Source organism: Pleuronectes platessa, chromosome 14 (assembly GCF_947347685.1).
Source record: "Pleuronectes platessa chromosome 14, fPlePla1.1, whole genome shotgun sequence".
Taxonomy (NCBI): Eukaryota; Metazoa; Chordata; class Actinopteri; order Pleuronectiformes; family Pleuronectidae; genus Pleuronectes; species Pleuronectes platessa.
This window is the reverse complement of record NC_070639.1, coordinates 17,727,561-17,752,573: the sequence shown is the minus strand read 5'-3', so window position 1 is coordinate 17,752,573 and position 25,013 is coordinate 17,727,561. Positions and strand designations below refer to the sequence as shown.

At 42.2% G+C, this 25,013-nt stretch overlaps 3 protein-coding genes across 3 annotated transcripts in view; all 3 read left to right on the top strand.

Moving 5' to 3' along the window:
• Nucleotides 1-12,296, top strand: part of myo10l3 (myosin X, like 3) — a 55,920-nt gene extending 43,624 nt beyond the window's left edge. Inside the window, exons 23-41 of the mRNA XM_053440209.1 lie at nt 1,686-2,093; nt 2,186-2,216; nt 2,329-3,177; nt 3,901-4,024; nt 4,280-4,523; nt 4,622-4,717; nt 4,899-4,992; nt 5,315-5,370; nt 5,464-5,606; nt 5,718-5,912; nt 6,031-6,188; nt 6,578-6,701; nt 7,082-7,379; nt 7,467-7,674; nt 7,785-7,921; nt 9,049-9,172; nt 9,264-9,719; nt 10,040-10,231; nt 10,687-12,296. Of these exons, the coding sequence (XP_053296184.1) occupies nt 1,686-2,093; nt 2,186-2,216; nt 2,329-3,177; nt 3,901-4,024; nt 4,280-4,523; nt 4,622-4,717; nt 4,899-4,992; nt 5,315-5,370; nt 5,464-5,606; nt 5,718-5,912; nt 6,031-6,188; nt 6,578-6,701; nt 7,082-7,379; nt 7,467-7,674; nt 7,785-7,921; nt 9,049-9,172; nt 9,264-9,719; nt 10,040-10,231; nt 10,687-10,791 (4,042 nt within the window). The 3' untranslated portion in view covers nt 10,792-12,296. The remainder of the gene's footprint in view (nt 1-1,685; nt 2,094-2,185; nt 2,217-2,328; nt 3,178-3,900; nt 4,025-4,279; nt 4,524-4,621; nt 4,718-4,898; nt 4,993-5,314; nt 5,371-5,463; nt 5,607-5,717; nt 5,913-6,030; nt 6,189-6,577; nt 6,702-7,081; nt 7,380-7,466; nt 7,675-7,784; nt 7,922-9,048; nt 9,173-9,263; nt 9,720-10,039; nt 10,232-10,686) is intronic.
• Nucleotides 12,297-14,979: 2,683 nt separating this feature from the next.
• On the top strand, nt 14,980-17,204 carry LOC128455484 (pituitary tumor-transforming gene 1 protein-interacting protein-like). Its single transcript, XM_053439156.1, has 6 exons — nt 14,980-15,076; nt 15,506-15,561; nt 15,655-15,763; nt 16,320-16,431; nt 16,785-16,837; nt 17,194-17,204. Exons 1-6 carry the CDS (start codon nt 14,980-14,982, stop codon nt 17,202-17,204), a joined length of 438 nt encoding a protein of 145 aa, XP_053295131.1.
• Nucleotides 17,205-19,170: 1,966 nt separating this feature from the next.
• Nucleotides 19,171-22,503, top strand: LOC128456140 (small ubiquitin-related modifier 3). Its single transcript, XM_053440208.1, has 4 exons — nt 19,171-19,329; nt 19,912-20,040; nt 20,142-20,213; nt 21,984-22,503. The coding sequence occupies exons 1-4, from the start codon at nt 19,309-19,311 to the stop codon at nt 22,047-22,049; spliced, it is 288 nt and encodes a 95-aa protein (XP_053296183.1). The 5' UTR covers nt 19,171-19,308; the 3' UTR covers nt 22,050-22,503.
• The last annotated feature ends 2,510 nt before the right edge of the window (nt 22,504-25,013 follow it).

The window sequence follows — 25,013 nt, the reverse complement described above, 5'->3', positions numbered from 1 at the left end:
TATTCACTTTACGAACTATGTTTCGGTCCTAAGACTCCCAACAGGTAAAATCTTGAGGTAATATTCAACATTGATAAAGTGAATACTGAGTTCAACAGAGTGTAGGATTTCTTTGGGGGGGGGGGGGTTCACTGGAGAAATGTGTATAAAAAGTTGAATCTCAAGACATCTGGAATATTTCCACATAATGTTACAGTGCAGCCACAAACAAAATACAGCTTTGGATTGGAATTTTTGCATAAATGTTTAATAGCCAAGGCTGGAAGAAGTATTCAGATCTTTTACTCATAGTGCAGTTATAATAATGAATCATATCACTGCTGTATTAATATGTATTTGAATATGAGTAGATGTTGGAAGATTGAGCTCATTTGAACTAATGCTGTTTAATGTACAGCAATGTATCATATGTCTGTGATGTTTCTGTAATTACATTTTTTCTCAACACAACAAAAAACAGTTCATCCTTTAGTTTATCACAAACACTCCAGATTAAGAACTCATAAATTATGTTAACATAGCAGCGGCAAACCTTCGCCCCCCCCCCATTCTCTTCCAATCTGTGCGACTGAATAAAACATTCACTTCCTGTGGCGAGGCAATTCGTACCGGGCTTCCTGTGGAGTTCAACTTTGGTGAACTTTGACCCGCGATGTTCACTCCACCGTCTTGTACGTGCGACTGTAGTGGAGTAAAAAGTACAATATTTCCTGCTGAGATGTAGTGGAGTAGAAGGAGAAGGTTGCCTAAATGCCAATACTAATTGTAAAATACAATTACCTCCAATGTGAACTTAAGTACAGTTCTCCAGTAAATGTACTTTAAACCACTGTTAATAGCTTGGCAGTGAGGAGAGCATTAAAAAGGGAGGGTGTGGGATTAAAAAGCTTCATGCACTAGATCTGGAATGATGTTGCTCCTTCTTAACACCACTCTTGCAAAGTGAGTGTTAATAGTATTAATTACTCCGAACACTATCTGCAGTACAGTAGAGTAAGTTTTACTCCTCCTTTCCACTTCACCTGACAGACGGCACATCCATCACTGCTGCGGCTTTAGAAAAATCTACACATGCAGAAGCCCCCTAGGTCTGTAATGCAGCCGTGCTCCGCCTGCGTGCTGCCATATATCAGGTCGCATACAGTCCTCTGAAAGGCTCCGCTGGGAGAGCATAATGGGCCTGATGACAGTGTTCAGGTTGTGGCTTCTCTTCCCTTGAGAGCCACTCGAACTAACTCAGGAAGTTCCCCTAAAGACACAAGTGAATCCTTTGTGTTATTATGTGTAACGTTATCTCTGCTCGGAGCCGGTCCTGAGACCCGTCAGAGGCTGCGGAGCGACTACTGAGGAGACCAGGCCGGGGCCAAGGGTCAGAGAGTCACAGCATTGTGTGTGGTCCGCTTGCAAGTCATGTGTGTATTTATATGTTTGAATGCGTGTGCAGTGTGTGGGTGATGGGGCTTAGTCACAGGCCCAAACACGACAGCCCTCATCCCCACAAAAGAACAGCGGGATCACACTAAATATCGCACAGTCTATAAAGTACAGGCTTTCTTAAAACATTGTTAACCTGTGTCAGGAAGAGTTTATGTGGAGCTGTGCAACCTCACAGATGTGTTGGATTAATAACGGGGCCTGGCTATATACTGGATACAAATGTATGTGTTTTGATTTTCCTCATCCAGGAAACAATACAAAAAGGTTCTGTCCAGCGTCGTCACCATCCAGAAGAACTACCGCGCCCACTTCTGGAGACGCGTCTTCCTGCGCCTGCGCGTGGCCACCCTCATCCTGCAGAAGCACCAGAGAGGCCGGCGTGCCCGATCGCTCTGCTGCCAGCTCAGGGAGGAGAAGCAGAAGCGGGAGGAAGAGGAGAGGAGGAGGAGGAGGGAAGAAGAGGAGGAGAGAAGGCGAGTAGAGGAGGAGCAGAAGAGGAGGATGGAGGAGGAGAGTCGAAGGAGGGAGGAGGAGGAGAAACAGAGGCTGGTGGACGAGGAGATGAGGAGGAGGGCGGAGGAGGAGTCAGTGAGGGAGGAGGAGATGAGACTGAAGGAGGAAGAGCAGAAAATGGCAGCCTCAGCCGATAAGAAAAGGTAGAGTGGAATGATACAAGTGCAAATGTTAATACCAGATGACTCGGATCAGCCCTGAAATATGCATTCATGTGTTCTTTTTTTGTTTTTAGGAACTCCCTGGTCAAAGGTGCTTGTCAGAAGGTAATTTATTTTCCATAACCATGATGACATAAACGTCAAATAACGGATTGAAATGACAAAAACCATGAGATGTGAATGTGGCAGCATAAAACTTTCCTTGTCCTCTGTACAGAAGGAGCTGTCCCAGACTCTGTCCAGCAACCACACCTCTGAGGAGGAGAGCCGTCAGATGGAGGAGATCCTGCGGCTGGAGCGGGAGATCGAGCGTCTGCAGAAGCAGCAGGAGGACGGCGTGTCCCTCCTCGGAGACGTCTCTCAGGAGGAGCTACGCCAGATGAGGGACGCGGAGATCTTCAGACTGGAGAAGGAAGCTTCCCGTGTCGCCACGGAGTTCCTGGATCTGCTGGACTTCGGTGGTCTGGAGCCGTCCCTCTCGAGCGAGGAGAACCTCCATGACCCGACTGAGTCCACCGCCCCTCTGGCTGAGGAGGAGGTGGACGAGGGTTTCCACGCCGAGGAGGAGTGCATCCCTCTGCCCGACTTCCCTCCCCCGGCTGCAGTTCCTCTGGACAAGGAAGTATTCCAAAGCATCCCCCCTCCACCGCCTGACTTTGCAGAGGGACTACTGGTCTCCTCCTCATCCACCTCCTCTCCTGCAATGGGGAAGCTTTCCCAAATCCCCACCAATGGACCGGCTCATGGCCCTGTTCTCGCAGACTCCCAAACCTCAGACTCTCCACGTCCTCCTCCTCCTCCTCCTCCTCTTCCAGTAGTCACTAACGGAGATAGGGGGCCGTGCCAGAGCTCCAGCAACGGGTCAAACTTTGAACCTGTGGATGAGGAGACATCCCGAATAAACCTGCCAGACCCAGAGTCGGACTACGACCAGGAGGAGTTTGAGGAGGCTCATGGTAGCTCGGGTGCTAGCATAAACGACGGCCATATCACAGATGAGGAGGTGCTGCGGCAATCCTCCTGCACCCAGAACAGCCTGGACTCCTTCCGAGGCAGCTCGGACTCGGTGAGAACCTGCTGAGAGGCGTTTATACTCGCTTTGAGTTATAATGTGAAAATATGCAGAGTTGCACTTTTTAATGATCGGATTAATCATCTGGAGCAAAGAGGTCCAGCAGATGGTATTTTAAGAGAAATTAATTGAACTTGAAACGCTGGATTTTCATCTTCTGCGTCAGATCCAACTTTAGCTGTTGTTCACACACACATCACACACAAACACATAAACACAAACACACACCTGGATTCCCTCTCGGTATGTAGTTCTCACACGTTGCCTCTGCACAGACGGAGCTGAACTGAATATCTGAAGAATATTTCTCTGTTAGAAAAACAGAGAAACACTGTTGCTGCTTATTTGTTTTGGCTTCTGCTGCCGAACCTGTTTCCAGATACTGTAAGTGAGGCAGAGAGCTCCGACGCAACACTGACAGTTCAGCAAAGTGTCAAAGTGGAGTGTGCTGGTGTATAAACCGGTTTCATGACCTTTTTGATTAACAAATTGTGACGACGACGTTGGAGAAGTTTTGGAGAATGAAAACCTCGGACTTCCTGTAGTATTCAGAAAATACAAAAACGTACTAACTACACACGTGAAATATGTTTTAAGTGTTCATGTAAATCGCTCCTAAAAAAGCTTTCTCATTACAGTGTTTGGATCATTTTGACTGTAAGTAACGTTCTCATGTCAGACCTCTCTCCTCCTAAACGCTGGTTGTTTGCGTTTCAGTTCATCGACAGCGACGAGGAGAACGACGGCTACGTGGACACGGACGAGGAGGTTTCCAACGGGAGAATGAATCTGCTGAATGGCACCGGGCCTCCGTACTTCCATGGCTACCTCTACATGAAGAGTGAGTGGCTTTACCAAATCACTGCCCAGCCGGCATGCACATGATTCGTGCACAGATGAACGCAGCAGTTATTCAGGCTCTCTACGTTTCTGGCCTACGTGGTGTCGTTGTTGTTGTTCTAGTGCTTGTATTGTGTTGTATCACTTTTGTTGAATGGATGTAGGACCCATGTATATGTGTGTAAATGGCTGTGTACACGTGTATAGGAGGTGTAACATTGTAACATCTGCTCCCTGCATCTTTATCACTCTTCAGGCGGTCTCATGATCCCGTGGCGCCGCCGCTGGTGCGTGCTCAAGGACGAGACCTTCATGTGGTTCCGGGCCAAGCAGGACTCCCTCAAGTCCGGCTGGCTCTACAAGAAGGGAGGAGGGATGTCCACCTTGTCCCGACGCAACTGGAAGATGCGCTGGTTCGTTCTGCGGGAGTCGAAGCTCATGTACTTTGAGAACGACAGCGAGGAGAAGCTGAAAGGGACCATCGACGTCCGCAGCACCAAGTAAGACACTGCTCTCAGTCACTGAGGTTAGAAACCATCTTCTCTTGGTCTGTAAGTGCTGTTTCTCAAGAGGTTTGGTTCCCTCTGCTTCTCTGTAGGGAGATCGTGGACAATCATGAGAAGGAAAATGCACTGAATATTGTGACTGACGACAGAACCTACCACATCTATGCAGAGTCGCCAGAAGATGCCAGGTATGACATGTATTGTATATCATCTAACTGTGGCTTTTCCCTAGCCATCCTCCTTCTCTAGAAGTAATGTGTGGAAACAAAGTTCCCCCTTGTGGTTGCCAGTGGAAGTTCACGGTATACTTTCTCAATTACATGTTTGGTAAACTTGTTCCCTTCCGAACTCCCTCTGACCCCCATCCAGCGGTTGGTTCAGCGTGCTGAGTCGGGTCCACAGTGCGAGTCCAGAGCAGCTCACGGAAATGAACCACGAACAAGCCAACCCAAAGAATGCAGTGGTGAGTGCCGTCTTACCTCTCTGCTGCCGGGGCCCCAGCCTCGGCTGAAGCATGATGGGCCAGATTTATGCTGAAAAGGCAGAATGAACACACTGGTGTGTCATTGTGGGGTGTACACTGAGGTAGCCTGTCTCTATCCTGACACTAAACAGCATTAATTATTCAATCACATTCTTACACCTTGTTTTAAACAGCTAGGAACATACGACAGTGACGTTTAAGCTCATTTGATCCATTTTAAATCATGGAAATCTTTCCTTCCATTGCAATAATACTCATAATCACACAACGTCAAGTCTTCCCCTCTTTCTCCTCTGTCCAGGGCACACTAGACGTGGGCTTGATTGATTCCGTTTGTGCATCAGACAACCCTGACAGGTGAGGAGAGCTAACCCATGTCTGATTAAAAAGATTTTAACTACAGTACAGAGTGTATGTGATGGAGCAACATGTGACGTGTCCTGTTTCCAGACCAAACTCGTTTGTGATCATCACGGCCAACCGGGTGATCCACTGCAACACAGACACGCCTGAGGAGATGCACCACTGGATCGGGCTGCTGCAGAAATCGAAAGGAGACTCCAAGGTCGACGGACAGGAGTTCTTAGTCAGAGGTCAGTCAGCAGACACAGATTCATTCACATTTTAGAGTAAAGCCCTTCATCCCAGTGTTCCTGAAATGTTCCGCTTTCTGATCAGCACAATCTCCTTGTTCATCCTCCCAGGCTGGTTGCATAAAGAGATGAAGTCCGGGGCTAAGAGCTCGTCTCTGAAGCTGAAGAAGCGCTGGTTTGTTCTCACCACGAACTCTCTGGACTATTATAAGTCCTCGGAGCGCACCGCCTCCAAACTGGGAACTCTGGTCCTCAACAGTCTCTGCTCGGTGATGCAGCCTGATGAGAAGGTCTTCAAGGACACCGGTCAGTTCCCGGGTCCACGCTGCTCGACCTATGAAAAATACAGTTCATCTGAAGAGCTGTGTTATATTTATTGTTCCTATGTCAACTCTACTTACCTTTTGTCTTTTTGTCCTCTTAGGTTACTGGAATATAATCATCCACGGGCGTAAGCACTCTTACCGCCTTTACACCAAATTGCTGAATGAAGCCATGCGGTGGACGAATGCCATACAGGGAGCAATAGACAGCAAAGTTCCCATTGAAACCCCAACACAGCAACTCATCAGGGACATCAAGGTACCGGACATTCACCCGGCTGTTCCTCCTCTTGTTTTGATCCGTGTGCCATTCAACTCACTTGTTTTATATAAATATATATATATGTTTATTCTGCGTAACTTTAACATTAATGATATTGTAACTCAACCCTTTCCAGTCATGCAAACCTGTGGCAGGGACGCACACTGTAGTAAAGTGAGGTACATGGACTCACTACACGTGTGCTGTGATGTCTCAAGCTTTTTGCCTGTTTCAAAACATCCGGTTCTCCTGAGCTGTTACTGCCAAAAGCTCATGACGGATATTGTTTCCCTGTTATTTTCCTAATCTGCCTTCATCTAATGAGCAGATTTCCAGCTTTTGATCAATGCTCTACGATCCACTGACCAGGTTTTCTGTCTGTTTAGGAGAGCAGTTTGAATGTGGAGGCTGTGGAGCAGACATACTGGAGGAACCCCATCTTGAGATACACCCAGCATCCTTTGCACTCTCCTCTTCTACCTCTGCCCTATGGAGACGTCAGTGTCCACTGTAAGAGCTCTGGCCTGCAGCTGCTGCTATTGGATTTCTGTTGGTTCTGATTGTTGGCTTCTTGGGGGAAACCAGAACATAAATGCTGGAACATGCACCTTTATACATCCATTTTTATTTGAGTTCGTGAAATTCATCCAGAGTCTGCCAAAATAGGGTAATACAGTCAAATTCACCAGCTGGAGCAAAGATGGGACCTTTCAAAAAACCCTTCAGATAATTTTTATTAATATCTGTCCCAAACTGCAATCAGTTCATTCTTGGTCTGTGTCCATGGAAATCCATTCAGTAGTTGTTTGCGTATTCCTGCTAATTACTTGGGTTGGGTGTGGGGTAATGGTCGGTTGTTAGAAATGAACTTTACCTCTCTGTCCTCCCAGTGCAAAAGGAGAAGGGCTACACCAGCCTGCAGGACGAGGCCGTGAAGATCTTCAACTCGCTGCAGGAGATGGAGGCCGTCTCCGACCCCGTGCCAATCATCCAGGGAATCCTACAGACCTGCCAAGACTTGAAGTCATTAAGAGACGAGGTTTACTGTCAGCTGATCAAACAGACCAATCACGTGCCGCACCCCAACAGCCTCGCCAACCGCGCCCACTGGCACCTCCTGACCTGCATGAGCTGCACCTTCCTGCCCAGCCGAGGCATCCTACGCTACCTCAAGTTTCACCTCAAAAGGTACGAGCCCCTCAGAGCCTCACGGACGATTCCAGCTGACTGAGACTTGCAGCTCACCATGTTTCTGTCTGTGGATATTTGTTTTAGGATCAAGGAACTGTTCCCTGGTACAGAGATTGAGTGTTTTGCCCACTTCATCGGTGAGTCCCTGAAGAAAACCAAGACCAGAGAGTTGGTTCCCTCCCAAGAAGAAATCATGGCGCTTCTTACCAGACAGGAAATGACGACCACCGTCTACTGCCACGGAGGAGGCTCCTGCAAGATCTCCATCAACTCACACACCAGTGCGGGAGAGGTGAGCGAGCTGCAGTCCCGGACGAACACATGGTTATCCTAGATGTTGCTCTTCAGCTGGTTCTTATGTCTCATGAAGTGATCGTTGATATCTGGCCTCTTCTTCTTCAGGTGGTTGAGAAGCTCATCAGAGGTTTGGCCATGGAGGACAGCAGGAACATGTTCGCCCTCTTTGAGCACAACAACACTGTAGACAAAGCTGTGGAGAGCCGGGTCCTTGTGGCCGATGTTTTGGCGAAATTTGAAAGGTATGTTATTCACGATTTTGACCTCCTGTTTACTTAAGTAAAAGTATACAAGTACAGGCTTTAACATGTGTTCAAGGGATAATCTTAAAGGTTCCCCTCTGAGGGACGTTTCTAGCAGCTGTATCTTAGAAAGCATACTGAAACCTCTCTTATTTAAAATAAATTAAAAAAACAATAAATTAAAAACGGGTTTAAGAAAGAAAAGATTTGTGAGCATGGAAAATTATCAAGCAGGGAAATGTGCCTGTAATGGAACATTTTATTACATTTCACAGCAAAGACAATTATCAATTCTGGTTCATACAATTCTACCTAGCTGCGACTAGGGACCAGAGCACCCTGTCACTTAGTCAGACTGGGGTCAATGGCACAGAACAATGGAATCACATTTGATTTATACTAAATAAGCCCCTCCTTTCACAGAGGTAGAATGTTTATCCAATCAGCTCTCTGCGTGTTGTCTTCAGGCTTAGATTTGGTCACCTCCAATCTGAATGAAGGACCCCTTCCAAAGTCTCAATACACATTTACATCAGGCGTCTGCTTAGACTCGAAGTTTCTGCTGGATGACCCATGAAAGACTCTAGGTGTGAAAACCTGTTGTCTCAGCAGAGGCACAGACGAATCTCTAACGAATACACATCTGAGTCTGCCAAGCTGACCCCCACATGTTGCAGTCTTGAAACACACAGAAATACATCTCTGAATAACATTCCCATCTATAACTGTCATTCCTTGCATGAAACATAACTAAATATAAAATCTCCCATCACAGTGCCCTAAGTATTAAATTACATATTCTTAATTTAAATAAGGCCAAGGATATGGAATCGTCTTTTCTTTGTAATTGTCCATTTAGTGTGAAATCTGTCTTGATGCGCTCGAAGATGCAAAATAAAAGTAACTGATAATTCCTTTCAAATGCATAAATACGAAAGTAACAAGCCTGTTTTGAAGATGTAAGGAGTAGCAAGTACAGATATACGTTTTAAAATGTAGGGCGGCTAAGTCAACAGAAAAATAAATACTCAAGTAAAGTACGAGTACAAAATCTACTTAAATACTGTAGCAAAGTATTTGTACTTTGTTACTTGTGTAAAGTGACAGACTTGTGATTTTCCCACCAGACTGTCTGGCAGTGAGGAAGCTGAGAACGAGGGCCAGTGGAAACTCTATTTCAAGCTCTACTGCTTCCTGGATGTGGAGAGCATGCCAAGGGAAGGAGTGGAGTTTGCCTTCATGTTCGAGCAGGTGTGTTTTATTCGTTGTGTTACATTTTACAGAGGGTTTCTTTTCTATCACGTGTCGCAGTTGGTGCTAATGTTGAACATTTGTCCTTCAGGCCCATGAGAGTTTGACCAGAGGCCACTTCCCTGCCCGTGAGGAGACCCTGCAGCACCTGGCGGCTCTGCGCCTGCAGTTTCTGCACGGGGACAAAGTGCGGGCCACCTGGAGCCTGGAGAACGTCTACCCCGTGGGCCGCCTGCGCAGTCGCATCCTGCAGTTCACCAAGGTGGGCGGAGCCTCGGGGTCAGGCCAGACTCTGGAGCGGAGGAGGACCAGCTTCCTGGATGGGACACTGCGTCGGGGGTTGAAGACGGGCTCGATGAAGAAGCAGCGCATGGAGGAGGAGCAGATGCTGGAGATGTGGATAAAGGAGGAGATGTCTGCCACCAGAGCCAGCATCGTGGAGAAGTGGTCTCGCCTCAAAGCCCTGGATCAGCACCAGGCCATGCTCAAATACATGACCATCATCAAAGAGTGGCCTGGATATGGATCCACACTGTTCGATGTGGAGGTAAGTTCCCTCGGACCTCAATCATCACTCTCATACCTACCTTGCTTGGTTTGGACCTTTGGAATCACAGCATCAGTTTAATCCAAACCTAAATAACATGTGTAAACCGTTCCTCTGAGGTCCGGACGAAATTTAGTATGTGTGCAGTGTGAAAACACGATTTTCAGACTAATTGCAGAAAAATAAGACAGAATTAAACAATGTAAGAAATTAAATATAAACAATGGTACTGATAAAACTGATCCCATCTCACTGATACCCAATCTGCAAGGCCGATCACACGATGAATAATGCTCTTAAAAATGTTTACGTCTCTCCAGTGCAAAGAAGGAGGCTTCCCTCATGACCTGTGGCTGAGTGTGAGCGCTGAGAACGTGTCTGTCTATAAGAAGGGGGAGCCCAAACCTCTGGAGAAGTTCCCCTATGAGCACATCATCTTCTTCGGTGCTCCGCAGCCGTGCACGTACAAGATCACAGTGGATGAGCGAGAAATGTTCTTTGAAACACCCCAGGTAAGAACAAATTATGTATGTGGATATGGAGATATACAGTCTGAGTGTATGTATTATTCATCAGAGAATAGATTACAGCTGCAGACTTTATTGTTTAAGGACAGAAATGTTTCAGTCCATTGTAAATTCAATTTCTCAGAATGATTTAGATTGTCATGAAAGCTGCTTTCAGACATACACTGAACTCCTGATATGTTCCTGGCCTTATCCAGAGGGGCTTTATGCTCAAAACAATCTCCAGAGTTTTTCCTGATTACCCCCATTTTATATGGAGGGCAATCAGGAAAAGTTCAAGTTTGAATACAAATTCAAACTCTGCACAAAGTCCGGACTCGCTTGTCTGGACATGTTCCGGAATTCAGAACTGAAAATGGCTTTTTCAACTATTCGGTTATTTTACACATGAAATTTTGTTGCATGGTTTTTCTAACTTGTTTTAAACGTTACATTTCCAGGTGGGAGAGATCACAAAGATCATGAAAGCCTACATAAACATGATTGTGAAGAAGCGCTGCAGTGTGAAGTCTGTGTCCAGCTACGGAACCAACTGGATCAGGTGATCGACTCCACAGGACTTGGAAACAGTTTGAACACTACATCTGAACAGTTACAAGCAAGAATGGACAGAAGAGGAATGAGAAGAGGAATAAAATCCCGTTTGACAAACAAAGCAAACTCCATCCGGAAAGATTAATCTCCACAAACAACAAAAACATGCAGATGTCTTTAGTGCTCGTGTGGGAGCATCTGCACCATTTTAAGCTTTATCGTCATCCTGAGTGTCGCCTCCCTTCATGCAGTCTCCAGACGATGTTACTCACACTGCTCATTTCTACCATTCTACTTGAAATGTAATTCAGGAATCTGTCATGGACTTTAGTTTCATTTCCCCCCCCAAAAAAATATTCAAGATGCACATTAGAAACTGAATTTAGACTTGATCTAATTTTCATCAAGCCCACATCCCAAACTGTGTAGAAGAATGTGTTGCAGTGGCAAACACACCCTGCAGCCCAGTGTAATGAATGTTCTCCTGGATGGAGATTCCCTCAGGTTAATGTGTAATGTAAAGTGTCATCCTCCCCGGGAGATCCTCTCTCTCATCTTGCCTTATTTAAGTTTTTATTGTAGCTATTTAATCTGGATTAATTAGTTAGAGTGCAAATGTGGCCTTTCAGATAAATTTCGAGGTGATGCGTATCTTGGGTCGTGGCAGTAAGTGCGTCCATGGGTGTGGGTGTGTGTGTGTGTGTGCATCAAAAACAAGAACAAGTCAAATAAATGCAGCAAATAAACAAATTCAATGTAAATAACCACTGCATCAGTGGAGATGCAACATTTATAACCACTGCAGTAGAGTATTTTCTCAAAAGGAAGCAGTACTAGAATCAGAGCAGCGTTGATTTGAAGTGAATTGGTTTGAGTTTGTCTCTGAAACGTTTTGTAGCTGAAACTGATGTTCGAGGAAAGCATGGTGTCATCTGTATAGTGTGTCTGTGTCTAAAAGATTGTCTTTTTTTAGTGATGTCAAAGGCCACGTGAGGGTGGAGTATTTATTTATTGAAGTGTCAGTAGACGAGAGAATAAGCTCAGAGAAGTGAACTGTGTGCTGGAAAAATGTTATGATGCCGTTTTGCTTTGTTATGTGTGTTTGTTCAGGGACACAAAAATTCTGAAACAGACAATAGATTTTCCAAATTTGCAATCCTGTTTCTGACCATTTGTCAACATGATATAACCTCAGTGTGTTGCCCTCGTATATTTCCTCTCCCCGGCCTCAAGACACTCGAGCTTAAGCCGATCAACCATCAGTATATGTCATGATAATATGGTCCAAACCTAATGAGCTTAGCATTTACCGGACATCGCATCACTGTCTTCCACTGCTCTCCGATCGTACTTGCATAGGCGTTCTGGTCAGCTGCCGGCGGCCACACCAGAGACTGACAATGCCACTGACGATGACTGTACTTCTGAGATTTCGGATTGTTTTGAAGTGGAAAAATCAGGAAAATGTTTTATATCAGAATTTAAAGATGCTTTAATAAATTATTGTATTTCAAAATGGCTTGTTTGTGTCTTATGGTCTGTCATGTCTAATGTCGGACCATATATAATTTAGATGTGTCTCCTTAACCTCAGGTGCCAAATATGAACACTTAACTACACCAATAATATAACACATATAATACCGTACCAGCAAATGGTAACTGTTAAAATCTAATGCTGGAATATAATAGGGATGGGGGGGGAAATCGATTCAGTTATGAATCGCGATTCTTGTGAATGACGATTAATTTTTTTTTTTAGACATATATTCATTGGTTTTATATGGGGGGGGAGGGGGGAATATGGGGGGGAGGAGTAACCTCCCCCCAGAGCATGTTGACCAGCTCTTGTTTTTGCACAAGAATCTAAACATACCCAAGCACTAGCTTTGCATAGCCTACATGCAAACAACAGTGAAGCATAGCCTACTTTTTGTTTATTTCAAAGTCTATATTTTAAGTAAACTTTAATTCATTCTAGTTAATTTACCTTTTATTTATTGTTTTAAAGTAGCCTAAGTGGTATACATTTCTTAATCTGTCAGTTTGTGTGCAGTTGACAGGGACTATACAATAATAGGGCACATTTTTATTTATATTCTCTATTGGCTGCCCGTCGTCAGTCATTAAGTTAATGTTAATATTTGAAATAAAACTTGTTAAGCTGTAAGTGAATTCGACTGTGTTGTATTTGAAGGTGTGATTCAACTGTCATGGTCAGGTATTTAAAAAAAAAAAAGAACCAAAAGAAATCGTAATATCGAATCGCAATGCTATCAGAATCGCAATACATATCGTATCGTCACCTAAGTATCGTGATAGTATCGTATCGGGAGGTCCCTGCCGATTCCCGTCCCTAGAATATAAGTTAGTGTCTATATGCACGTTTAAACGCAAAATACTCCATACTTCTGATGCTTTGCACATACAGAGAAATCAGTATATAGTTTGATCTTAAATCAGTTAAACTGTTTTATTTCTTGAAACTTTAAGCGATGAGAAAATTCCATTAACAACCATATGAAACCATATCATAATAGGCAGTAATCACTGTACACCAACCTAAGAACTTATAAAGAAAAAGTCTATTATTATAAACTGCGAAACCCCACGATGATTAACAAAGTTGAAAAAGTTTTGTCTCAATGATGAATATATTAAAGACTATATTTTCTTCTTTTGGTGGATTCCAAATCATCATCTTTTGATGACATAGAGTATGATCAAAAGAACCTGTGATGACAAAGAAGATGAGTCTCCTATGTCATCAAAGGAGCCTTCTTCTTTTAGGAGAGCTGGATTCCAAGACTCACTTACTGCTCCAGCTTGATCCTGTAGAAGATCTACAAAGAGTTGTCTCCTCATTTTCCTCATCAAGCGTAAGTCTGAAATGATTGCAAACAGCCATACTAACACTCTGGATAAAGAAAATCAAAAGCATAGTTTCAAATGCATATCAATCAGTCTATTAAGTATATACAGTTATATTTCGAGCTTTATTTTGTCGATCTACCTATGGTCAGCTTGCCAGAAAATAAGCTAGCTAGCTAACAGCGAGGTAGCATTGTGCATAGTTCTCTTTCTGACTAGTAATGAATTGTAAATAAGACTCACATGCACCAGATGTGCAAAAACAGCTGTGTGAAATCAATGGTAGGCGTTCCGTAGTGGAGACATACTGCATGGGTCATATTGTGTCAGAATGAACCCATGTGTAAAAGTTTTGTAGAAATACAAAATTCACGATTTTTATAAAATAAGAAAATAAACATGATTTGTGGAAGTTAAAACAAGATATTTGATATAAAATTATAAAATACATTTATTTCAAACATATAGCATGCTATAACTGGAAATGAATACGGCTCCTTTTTGACCCATGTTGTGCAGTAGAAGGGTGGTGATACAAAGAAATGTTTTTCCAAAAGTAACAACAGAACAATTCAAATAAGGATCTGTAATGATCAAAAACAAGTTAATTGGGGAAGACCGATTAAAAGCTGAGCCGTGTAACCTTCCTTGATCTCAGTTTGCTTTAATGTCACAGTGTCAGTGGTCATAGATTCCTTTGATGTCTTGACTTAGACTATTGCAAAGGTGAAAGATCTAGGATCTGAAGAGAAACAAGAGTGATTTTGAAATGAACAGATCTATTAAACTGTAGGTGATAGCACCACCTACTGCCAAAAGGAGGTAAGCCTCGTTTGACAACTTTAATTAGATTTACATACATATTTCCCCCCGTCCGTATACCTATAACTCTATATCTATTTTGATTTATCTCTATATCTATACCTGCCCCTATATATATCTATAGTATATTTATGTCTATCTATATCTATCTTTAAATATCTATTTATCTATTTATCTATATATCTATATATCTATATATATTTATAATGTATATATATATCCATTTATAATGTTAAAATATAGAGTCACGCATAGTATTTGAAATTTTTTTTTTAACATAACATCGACATGTTTGTTTGAAGGGTTTTATGTTGGTTTGTTAAATACAGCATCAAGAAAAAAAACCTCCTTCACACATTTCCTCTCATGTATAAAACCCTGTGTTCAGTGTCCAGCTGTTTGGACAGGAGGAGCTTGTGACGTCATCCTCTTCCTCTGTGGCTCCAGACTTGTTGTAGTTGGTGACCTTCACGTCCACGCTCTAGAATGGTTTCCAATCGTTCCATGATGGCCCTAGTGAGCAGGGCCTTAGTGGCCGCAGCTGTCCTCACTCTGTTCAGCTTGTTTCTCAGCGTAGAGGCGCAGACTCTTCCTCCAGCTCCGGGTAAGTGACTTCTCCTCGCTCTGCTCTACTGGGGCTGATGGGCTCTGCTTGGTCCAGGTCAGGAGGCTGTCACGTGACTGTGGGCTTAATGGATTTTCATGAATGTAGAAGGAACGATGAACATCTGAAGTTATTGTAGAGGCTGCACTGTTTGTGGACATGTGTTGACTTCTACAGAAAGCCCACTTTACACTAGTGTTTCTGGTGGGAAAGTGTCAATCTGACTGTATGTGGTTGCCTTTTCTGGTAATGATTTACCCATGTGGGGAGAGGATAGAATTTACAGGGAGATTTTTATCAGATTTCTTATTTTATTTCCCCTTATTTCCTTCTAACTTTATTCCCAGACCTGCTCAGACTTACATAATGATTGCAGGGCCTGTACTCATCCATAAAACTAGAACCCACTGTGACTTCTCTCATTTTCAGATCCTTGTGCCACAAAATCCAACACCAGCTGTGTAGAGTGTCTGCGGGATGTCAATGTGAGTCTCCTGAAACTTATCCTAAAAGACTTATACAAATGAGTTCCTCGGTTGTCTCTTGGCGCTCATCATTCGTTGTTGTATCTGTTGCAGTGTTTGTGGTGTGGACTAAACAAACAATGCATCAACTACCCAGTGAGGTCCATCCTGCCCCCCAGCAGCATTTGTCCTTTGGATTGGGCACGATGGGGGGTGTGCTGGCGTAAGACTTTTCATCTGGGTTCACCCTGCACGCATTTGATATTTAGATTCTTTGTGGGACATCTTTATAGTGAAAAAGACAGATATGCTCAAATTACAGCTTCTGTTTATCAGGATTTGCTGCTTTTCTTTTTGCTACCCGGTGGTGAATTTTATAATTTTAAGCAATTTGAAGATTTCATACAGAGCTGCTGGAATTTGTGGATTTTGGGGAATTTTATTTGACTATTTTTTATATTTTAGAAGTTTTACAATTCTTTGAATCAATCATTAATGAAAATAATCTCAAATTACAGACATGGTTTTGCAAGATATCTTATGAGATAATAAATATTTGAATTAAGGATTTGCTTACTAATTACGGTGCTTCTTCAGAAGAGCCATAACCTACTAATTTGAATAAAAATAAGTGGATATCGTGTACTGTACCAAGACCTAGAACACCCAGATATCAAATAGAGTCTAACCGAGAAAACCTTTGTTATGTGTATTTATTGGATCTGAGCGTCCCTGACATATGGATGTTAACATTTCTTTTGCGTCTGTCTTTGATACAGTCAACTTAAAGGGTTTGCTCATCGGCCTGTTGGCGGTGGCTGGCAGCCTCCTCATCATCGCCATTGTCCTCGTCTGCTGCTGCTGCTGCTTCAGGTGTCAACCAAGAGTTGGGTAAGTATTGAGTCTCGTGAAGTGGAGGCCGAGAAATCTGGTTCAGCATAGGAGGAGGAGGAGGAGGAAACACAATGGGTTGTTTTTCTGCCAGGCTCGGCTGATACCGCCGTCTCCTGAAGCCTGCCAGAATTTGTGGCTGCAGTTTAACTCTGAAAATAACGTTGCTCTCTCTATGAGGACGTGGCCTTCAAAAACGAGTTAACTTAATAATGAGTGTTGAGGGGAAACTGACATATTCGGTCAGATTATTGGACTGCTTGAATTGTAAGAACACTATTTTAACTATTTCATTTTAATTGCAATTAAAACAATGATGAATACTGATGTACCTGCATACTTTATTATTCCAGAAGCAAGAAAGAAGCTGCAAGGATGGAGCGAGACACCCAGATGGGGAATGCTGGTAAGAAAGCAAATACATCATTAGATACTCAGATGTTTAGCAAAAAACTTTATTAGTTTGTTACTGTCTTAACAAAAACAATCCGCAAACAGATCTCTCCAACACCACACACATTATGGATTGCCCACACATTGAGTCCATCTGTTAACCAGGTTTATTTACTTTCATTTTTATTCATCATTATCATGTTGGCCTATGCATCATTTCAGCCTAGATTATGAATAAGGTTTTCATATTTTTTTACTTCTTTTAATACTTTTTGCTTGTTTTATTGCTAAAGTGTCCTTATTGATCTTTTTTATTGGTCAGTGTTCCCGGTTATCTTAGAAAGTTGCTTGTGTTTCTTCCCATTTCAGAGGCACAGTGATGCTTCTGAGACACGATGCAGTCAGGTCGAAATATGGTGAGACACATTCATTGTTTGTGACGTTTGAGTGGGTTAGTACATGTAAATTTGAAACATGGAATAGGACTGTTTGGCAGATGCTTAAAGTGTTAAACAAAAAACTGTTGCAAATTTATTAAAAACATGGTTGGGGATGATAAGATAAAATGGATAATAATAATAGTAATAATAAAATCTGAGTAGATGAAACAAGAACCTGTTATAAAAGGTCTCTATCAACCAAGAGAAAGATGTAGCATTGAAATAATAATAGCAATATCCCTCTACTGGAGAAAAAATACACTGCACATACTTGATACACATTAATTAAATTTGAAAGCTAATGACTATATCGAGTTTTGTAAACCTAAAAGACAAATGATTGCTTTTTACCCACTTTTGTAACCATCAAATTAAAACTAATCTTTTCTCCATTCCTCTTTTGTAGGTCGTAATCCAAACTGCGTCCGCAAGAAGAAAAACAGCAATGATTCTCTTCTTCTCAGCTTGATTTCAACGATGTCCCCAAGTTGTTCTGAAACCTTTTCGACTGAAAGTGCAACATTTTCCACCTGTGTTCCGTTCACCTAATATTTCTTTCTTTTTTTTATACCTGCGCTTCGGGCTTATAATATTTTTTCTGTCTTCATGTTGATGTGAACGATTGTTTGAAAATCTGTTCACTTAACTTGCTATTCTCTCCACACAGGAAACTGCATGTGTTCTTATGGTCCACCATAACAAGCAAACAGTATTTGCATAAAATGTAGCTGATGCTTAAGTGGCATTTTAAAACAGCAGTTTCCTCTTAATTATATTTTTCTGATCGTCATTCCTGTCGAAAGCTTATTTGTTATTTTTATATTGAGGTTTATTTGTAACATGCAATACCGGAATAAGATTGAGAGCTTAAATGTTTGTCCTTGATTTACATGTGAAGCATTTTATTCTTGTTCAGCTATTGAAAACCAAATGTGACAATACATTTCTAAATGAAATTAACAAAATTGCGTGTTTTTGTGACTTGCGTGAATTTCTTATGCTTTTATTTTTCATGTGAACGTTAACACCGGGTCAACATTATGAATGAAAGGTGTTGGACCAGAAGAAACAAGTCAGCTCAACAGCGCAATAATGAAATCAAAACACAAACGAAGTAGAAAACAGTCAAATGCAATACAATTGTCAAACTATATACATTCAGAGGTGCAGTGTAACATTCAAGGATAAAAATGTAGTGACAACTGCCTGTATGGAATGTGTATCTATGATTTATTGCACATATTCCAGACGTGAGTGAGGGAAAAAATAGTGGGGAACAGGCAGGAAAACAGATATGCACAGGATTATTGGACATGAATTGACTACGAGTTTAGAAACCTGACGGCTTTGCGATATAAACTGTTCTTACCCTATTCCTGTCCCGACTTTCAGATGGTAACACAACAGTTTGCGTGCTGTGGTCCTTGACCAGGAAAAAAAAATTCACTATAGATACATGTTTATACGTGGAATATATATAGCCTATTTTAGACTATCTGCATTTGTAAGACTGAAGGGTGCAAAGAAGTCTTATTTTAACTGTTTGGATCCTCAACTTGTTTTTGTTTTTTATCATTAACACTTTGTTTTTTAACCAATAGCAGTACAGTGGGCAAATGTAGAAACACAGAATACAAAAAAAACAAAAACACACATATATATATACCATTTTCAAACTATAACTAATAATATTAAAAAAAAATGTTTTAAAGACAGGCGTCTTTAAAACAGGCGTCTTAAAGACGCCTGTTCATTAAGTTAAGATTTGACTGGATTAAAAGGTTTATTTTGCAGCAGGAACCTTTTGTTTCACCCTTGGTCTTCCTTCAGCTAACTCGCGGGAGCGCGCAAAACGACCTTGCGCGCTCACGTATGCGCGGCCCCGATGCACAGAGGAGCACGTGACCCCGTTGGTCGAATCACATTTTAAATTTCGGCGCGCGCCCCTGGTCCAAAACGAAAGAGCCGGAGGAGCTGACGAGCCGCTTCACCGTAAACCGTCTCCCGCTACACCTCAGGATCCTCCCCGGGAACACGCAGCAGGATGTCCGAAGAAAAGCCAAAGGTCAGTGCGGGGTTCCTCCGGAGCTGCGTCGTGTTTCATGTCGCTCTTTTAGCGCCAATGGTGCCGGCAGCACGTTAAAGCTAGCACAGCTAAGCTAAGTGTGCTCCCAGGCTACATATGCCGCATTTGAGCGGGTAGATGGAGAAAACAAAGGTTCAGCGATTTGCGGATATTTTGGATTTAGGCGCAGAGTCGGTTGCGCCCCCCTCCAGTCGCGACCCCCCCCCCCCCACCCCGCTGCTGCTACACGCTAGTGTGAGCCTCGAGTTGAGCAGTCGAGGCTCGTGAGGGGTTTGTAGGGAAATGAATGATATGCGCGTTTCTTTTTCATTTGCGCCACTGTGGCTCTATGCGCCAGTTTGAGCGATGGCTAGCTTGCTATGCTAACCCCCGGGGGGAGAGTGTGTAGCGCTAAGTGTGTTTTGCCGGTGAAACCCTCCGCCAGGACCGAGCTCATCCGGTAAACGGGGCTGAATTAAACTAGCTCACTGCTGTAGTTCGCTGCCGTTGAGTTTAGAGACGTTACCGGTGGGTTGCTGATGGTGAATGTGATGATAATGATGGCGGGTTTTGTTGTTGCAGGAAGGAGTGAAGACGGAGAACGACCACATCAACCTGAAGGTAGCCGGTCAGGACGGGTCGGTGGTACAGTTCAAAATCAAGAGGCACACTCCGCTCAGCAAACTAATGAAGGCATACTGCGAAAGACAGGTAACTTCCGTCTGCACCGAACCACCCACCAGCCCCCCGGGGGTCGTGTGTGTTGTCTCAGCTGCTAACGGAGACTGTGTGTGTGTTTGTGTGTCTTCCAGGGTTTGTCAATCCGACAGATACGGTTTAGGTTCGATGGACAGCCGATTAATGAAACGGACACACCTTCACAGGTTGGTGGAACACACTCTTCATGATGTTTGAGTTTTGAAGATGCACTGTACTCGTTATAGTTGTTGTTTCCTGATATTTATCATGGTTTAAATTCATTTCACAACATAATAGATGACATACCTTCGCACGTTAGCATGCACTGTGCCACAGATCCTTTACTACCCGTTTGCGTACTAACAGTCAGGCTGTTGGTGGAACTTAATTATTCAGTGATTAGTATTAAAATGGCTCCACAACCAAAAATAGACTGACCCTGAACCCACCTAGTTATCCATCCGCTGTAATAAACAGATAAATGGTTGGTGTATAAGTCCTTCTGGTTGCAAAACTCCAGGGTTTTTTCCTTTTCTTTTTAAGCAATTAAAGTGCATTTATTAACATGGTCATATTGAGCCTCAACTGACTCCATGAAGAACGGTTTTATCCATAATTTGTGTTTAATAGGACCATATAATGATCATAAGGACATTTTAATTGTTTGAAAGGAGTGTTACTTTGAGTTTTCTTGTAGATTTCTAAATCTAAATGCTTCCCATTCACATATGAAAATCCCAGTGTATAGGGACTGCTCCCAAAAAAACGTTTTGCAATAATTTAGAATAAATAAGATCCCTTCCACAACAGTTGGTTGTATGGGTGACCAGAAGGGAAGGGCTGACCAATATCCCAATGGTTCAAGTTAAAAATGTTTATCGTCATATGTAGAGTCCCTGGAACATGACATTCTTTCTTTGCTTGAGGCTGTCACGTCGTTGACTCTAAAGCATTTAAAAGATACATTCACTCATAGATGCACTATCCACTTCTCATCACCTGGCTAACACCACCCCCTTGTTGAAGTATGGTAATAGTGCCATCAGGCCAATTACGTGCTTGAAACCTTGAGATTGGTCAGAACTGGGGGAAGGATGAATTTAGCCAAATAATCTGAATTAGAAAACTTTATTGATCCCTGCAGGGAAATTGCTAAGACAGTTGCACAACACGCATGCAAAAAAAAGAGAATGTAATGTGCGAGATAGAATTGCCAGACTTCTTACTTTAGCCCACAACGAGTCCAGTGTTTGTATTTCAGCATGACACTGAGCAGAAGTTTACAGCCAAGACAACTTGCTTGAGTGGCTACTGGACACGACTAACTGTCAATGAGAGCATCTCAGCCGAAACCTAGACTTTTTGTTGCCATGCAACATCTATGGGGAGAACTGAATATGGCAGTTCATACACTTCACTCTCAGTCTGATGGAGCAGGAAAGGATATGTACGTCAATTGGGATAATATCCCCAAATCTGGCTGTGCAGAAGTTGCAGGTTTAACCTTGATAACTCAGAGCTCTAATTGCCACTGAAGGTTGAGAATTATGGGATCAGTGTGTGGTTAAAGCATGATTTAGTAATGTAGTAACTTAAAAATGTATGTGTATTTCAAACAAAATTCTGGATTTTTGTTTTCTAAAAATGCCTCGGTATTCCCTTTTGTATTTTTGATTGTTTAAGTTTTGGGAGGTAAGATGTTGAGAAAGTGGGGGGGGGGGAATTGTTCATTTAACACAACTCAACTACTGCTTCCAAAACACAACCAACTGTCGCAGACATGAAGTGAATTTGTACAAAATAAGAAGTTAAATTATTGACCTCTTTCGCTTCTAGTTCTATTAACTAATTTCTGAAAGTCCTTGTTGCTAAGGGTAAATATTATGATCTATATATACTGTGCTGTATTTCTGTGTTGCTGAATGACCGATGTGTAACTTGTCTTGTCCTCACAGCTGGAGATGGAGGATGAAGACACTATTGATGTATTTCAACAACAGACAGGAGGCGTCGGTTCTTAAGTGTAATGTGGACTCTGCTCCTGGAAGAACATCCACACCATATTTTCATGCTATATTTGTTTATTTTTGTTATTTCTTTTTTTTCACTGTGCTTTGCTAACAGTGTTGTTCACAAAATAACTTTTTTTTTGGAAGCCAAATCGTGACTTTTAGCTGTTTTATTCACAAATTAATAATTAAAAATGTTCAATTTTAAATCAGATATGGCTTTCAATAAAAAAACAAAACCTGACATCCTGCATGTCACAGGAATCAACCAAAATCTTTTTCTTTTCCTTTTTTTCTTGCGCACATTCAAATTCAGGCTGGACTTATTTTAATTTATGTTCTGATAAACTGTTTCATCGGAGGTAATGATTGTCTCCAGAGATTGGAAAGCTCTTATGACATGTTTCTAATGTAATAAACCTTCCGTAGTGTTATTTTTAAGCAACAATTAAAATAATTTCATAAATTCGTGCCCATTTATCTTCTACAGTTTCTATGGAAAAAATGCTCGTGCAGAGAAAGATCCATATTGATGTTTTACCTCAATGCTGTCACACTAGACACAGATTCAACTAACTGGTAATTAAATTATGGTTGGTTTCTGGACCAAAAACGTTAGATGAAAGAGCTTTGGCAGCTGACTCGGTAACACTGGTCTTATCCCACCTTTTCAGGATCTTTTCAGGATCTTTTTCAAATATACAAAATGTAGTTGTGTCACCTTTAGCAGTCCACTTAATCTTATATATTTCATTGTATAAATATGAAGTCATTGCTGTGTTGCCAATTTTAATACATCTGTTTCAAATCTCTTTATATTGTCAACAGATTAGTTTGTTGGACTTGTCGGTCGGTAGAAATCATGTTTTGTAAGGACGTCCATCATTTTTAAAAGGATGATAGATTTGCAGGGTGACATTGGCAGATATTTCACCTTTTTTTTTTTTGTACATTATTCGTTGTCCCTATACTGTATACAATAAATATAGTTTGATACTCAGCTTCTTGAGTGGCTTCCAATTTGTGTGGATCTGCTATTTAATGAATATTTTAGCCATGCAGCACTACACAATGCAGGGCAAATTAAAACATTTACATCTTGAGTGGGAAGCGTGCAGCTGTTAAAAGGACTTGGATAGAGGGAGCACTGCTGACTGAGTGTTGATTATGTGTCATGGCAGAATAAATATTCTGTGATCAAGCTTTGTTATCGTTAAAACAAGATTGTTTTCATGTGGGAATCCCTGAAATGTGGGAATTGCTCAAACATTACATAACTCATGTCTCTTAAAATAAAGGTGTCATTTTTTAAACTGAAGCTCTCATTCCAAGAGGGCAACACGCTCTACAGACACCAGAGGGCATCGTTGCCCTATATATGTATGACCCCGTTGAATTCCCCCGCCCAACAATTCACAACACAAAGACACATTTGTTGCTCCTGCACTCCAGCATTGTGCAGGCCATAACTTCACGAGCCTCCTCTTATTCAAACCAACTTCATTTCACAGATGTTACCAATCTGAGCGGCCAAGTGAACTCTGCGACGTGCTGCACACAGAGGTCCGTTTGTGCTGCCTTTATTTTTGGCATCGCCTCTGCATTTTATTTTTCCTTATGGAGCCACTTGTGTTTCCCCCAGACCTCTCAGAGATGCAGCTGCAAGGTGCCCCCCCCCCCCCCTCCGCCCATACATCTCAGACACTCTGGATTCTAGTGCATGTCCTCTTGGAAGAATAAGATGTGTTTGCTCAAATGCAGAATGTTAATCGCAAAACTTCTGATATTTTAGACAAAATGTATGACTAGTGCTTTTATTTTCTCGAGTTATGTAACAATTGACTCAAAATGAGGCCTGACTGGGAAAGAGGACAGATTCATAGAAAGTGCTGGAAGAAAAATCACATCATATAGGCTGCACACATCAACAGGCCAGATTCCCCTCATCAGCTCATTCCTGTTTCTACAGTTGCTGCGTCACCATCAGCTGCGTCAGTGATGCCCGTGAGGCAGCACACTAACCCCAGTAGTTTTTTTCCCACTGCACTTAATAGAGAGACACTTTGTGTTATTGTTGCTTTAAAGCTCATTCATATGTCATGTGCTGCTCTACTTTCAGTGTACAGTCAGGACAATGTGTTTGTTGTTGTGACAAGAGAATGGATGGATTTAATCCAACTACGCAGTCACATGCATCTGTTTATTGTAATAGGCCCGTGTCAGTATATGATAGAGATCGTTGCATAATCATTTACGATCTCTCTGGGTTTAACTCCCTTGGTCCACGCTTCAGTGTGAGGCAGTTGGTTTTTACAACTAACTCAGTAGTAATGTAACTCTTTGATACTAATGTTCAGGGGATCCTGCTTTTATTACCTGATCTTATACCGCCATCTTGAAAATGGTCCTTATGTCAAAATCTGTTTTGAGACTGTGATACTGCACCTGGATGGTACATGGACTGTACTTCCTAGAGCTTATGTTCAAAACGCTTTACACCAGGACTTACGTTGACCCATTCTCATGCATATATTCATACAGAATTACTTATACTTCATACACCACCACTCATACTTCTATATACACAAATCCCATGCACACACTGTTGGGACGGTTGATTTGGAGACTTTGATATGACGACTGAGGGCAGAATTACATCATCTGATGTGCATCAGGTCGTACAGGCCTGGTTCTCTGTCCAGGCCTTGGACCACTAAAAATAAAGTAAAAATACATTTACAGGATATGAGTATACATAGATTTGTTGAATCAATGTTTTGATAGCCTATGTTTTATTCAAAATGCTGACATGCACATCAGTGAAACTAGATTATACTTAGAAATATATATACATATTTATATATTTGATCGCTAATATATAAGTTATTCATGTCACATACCATTTTTAATTGATGACAGTTGCATAGCTTCCATAACTGAGGAATTGCTGTGGTAGTAATGGGAGACATTCAGAAA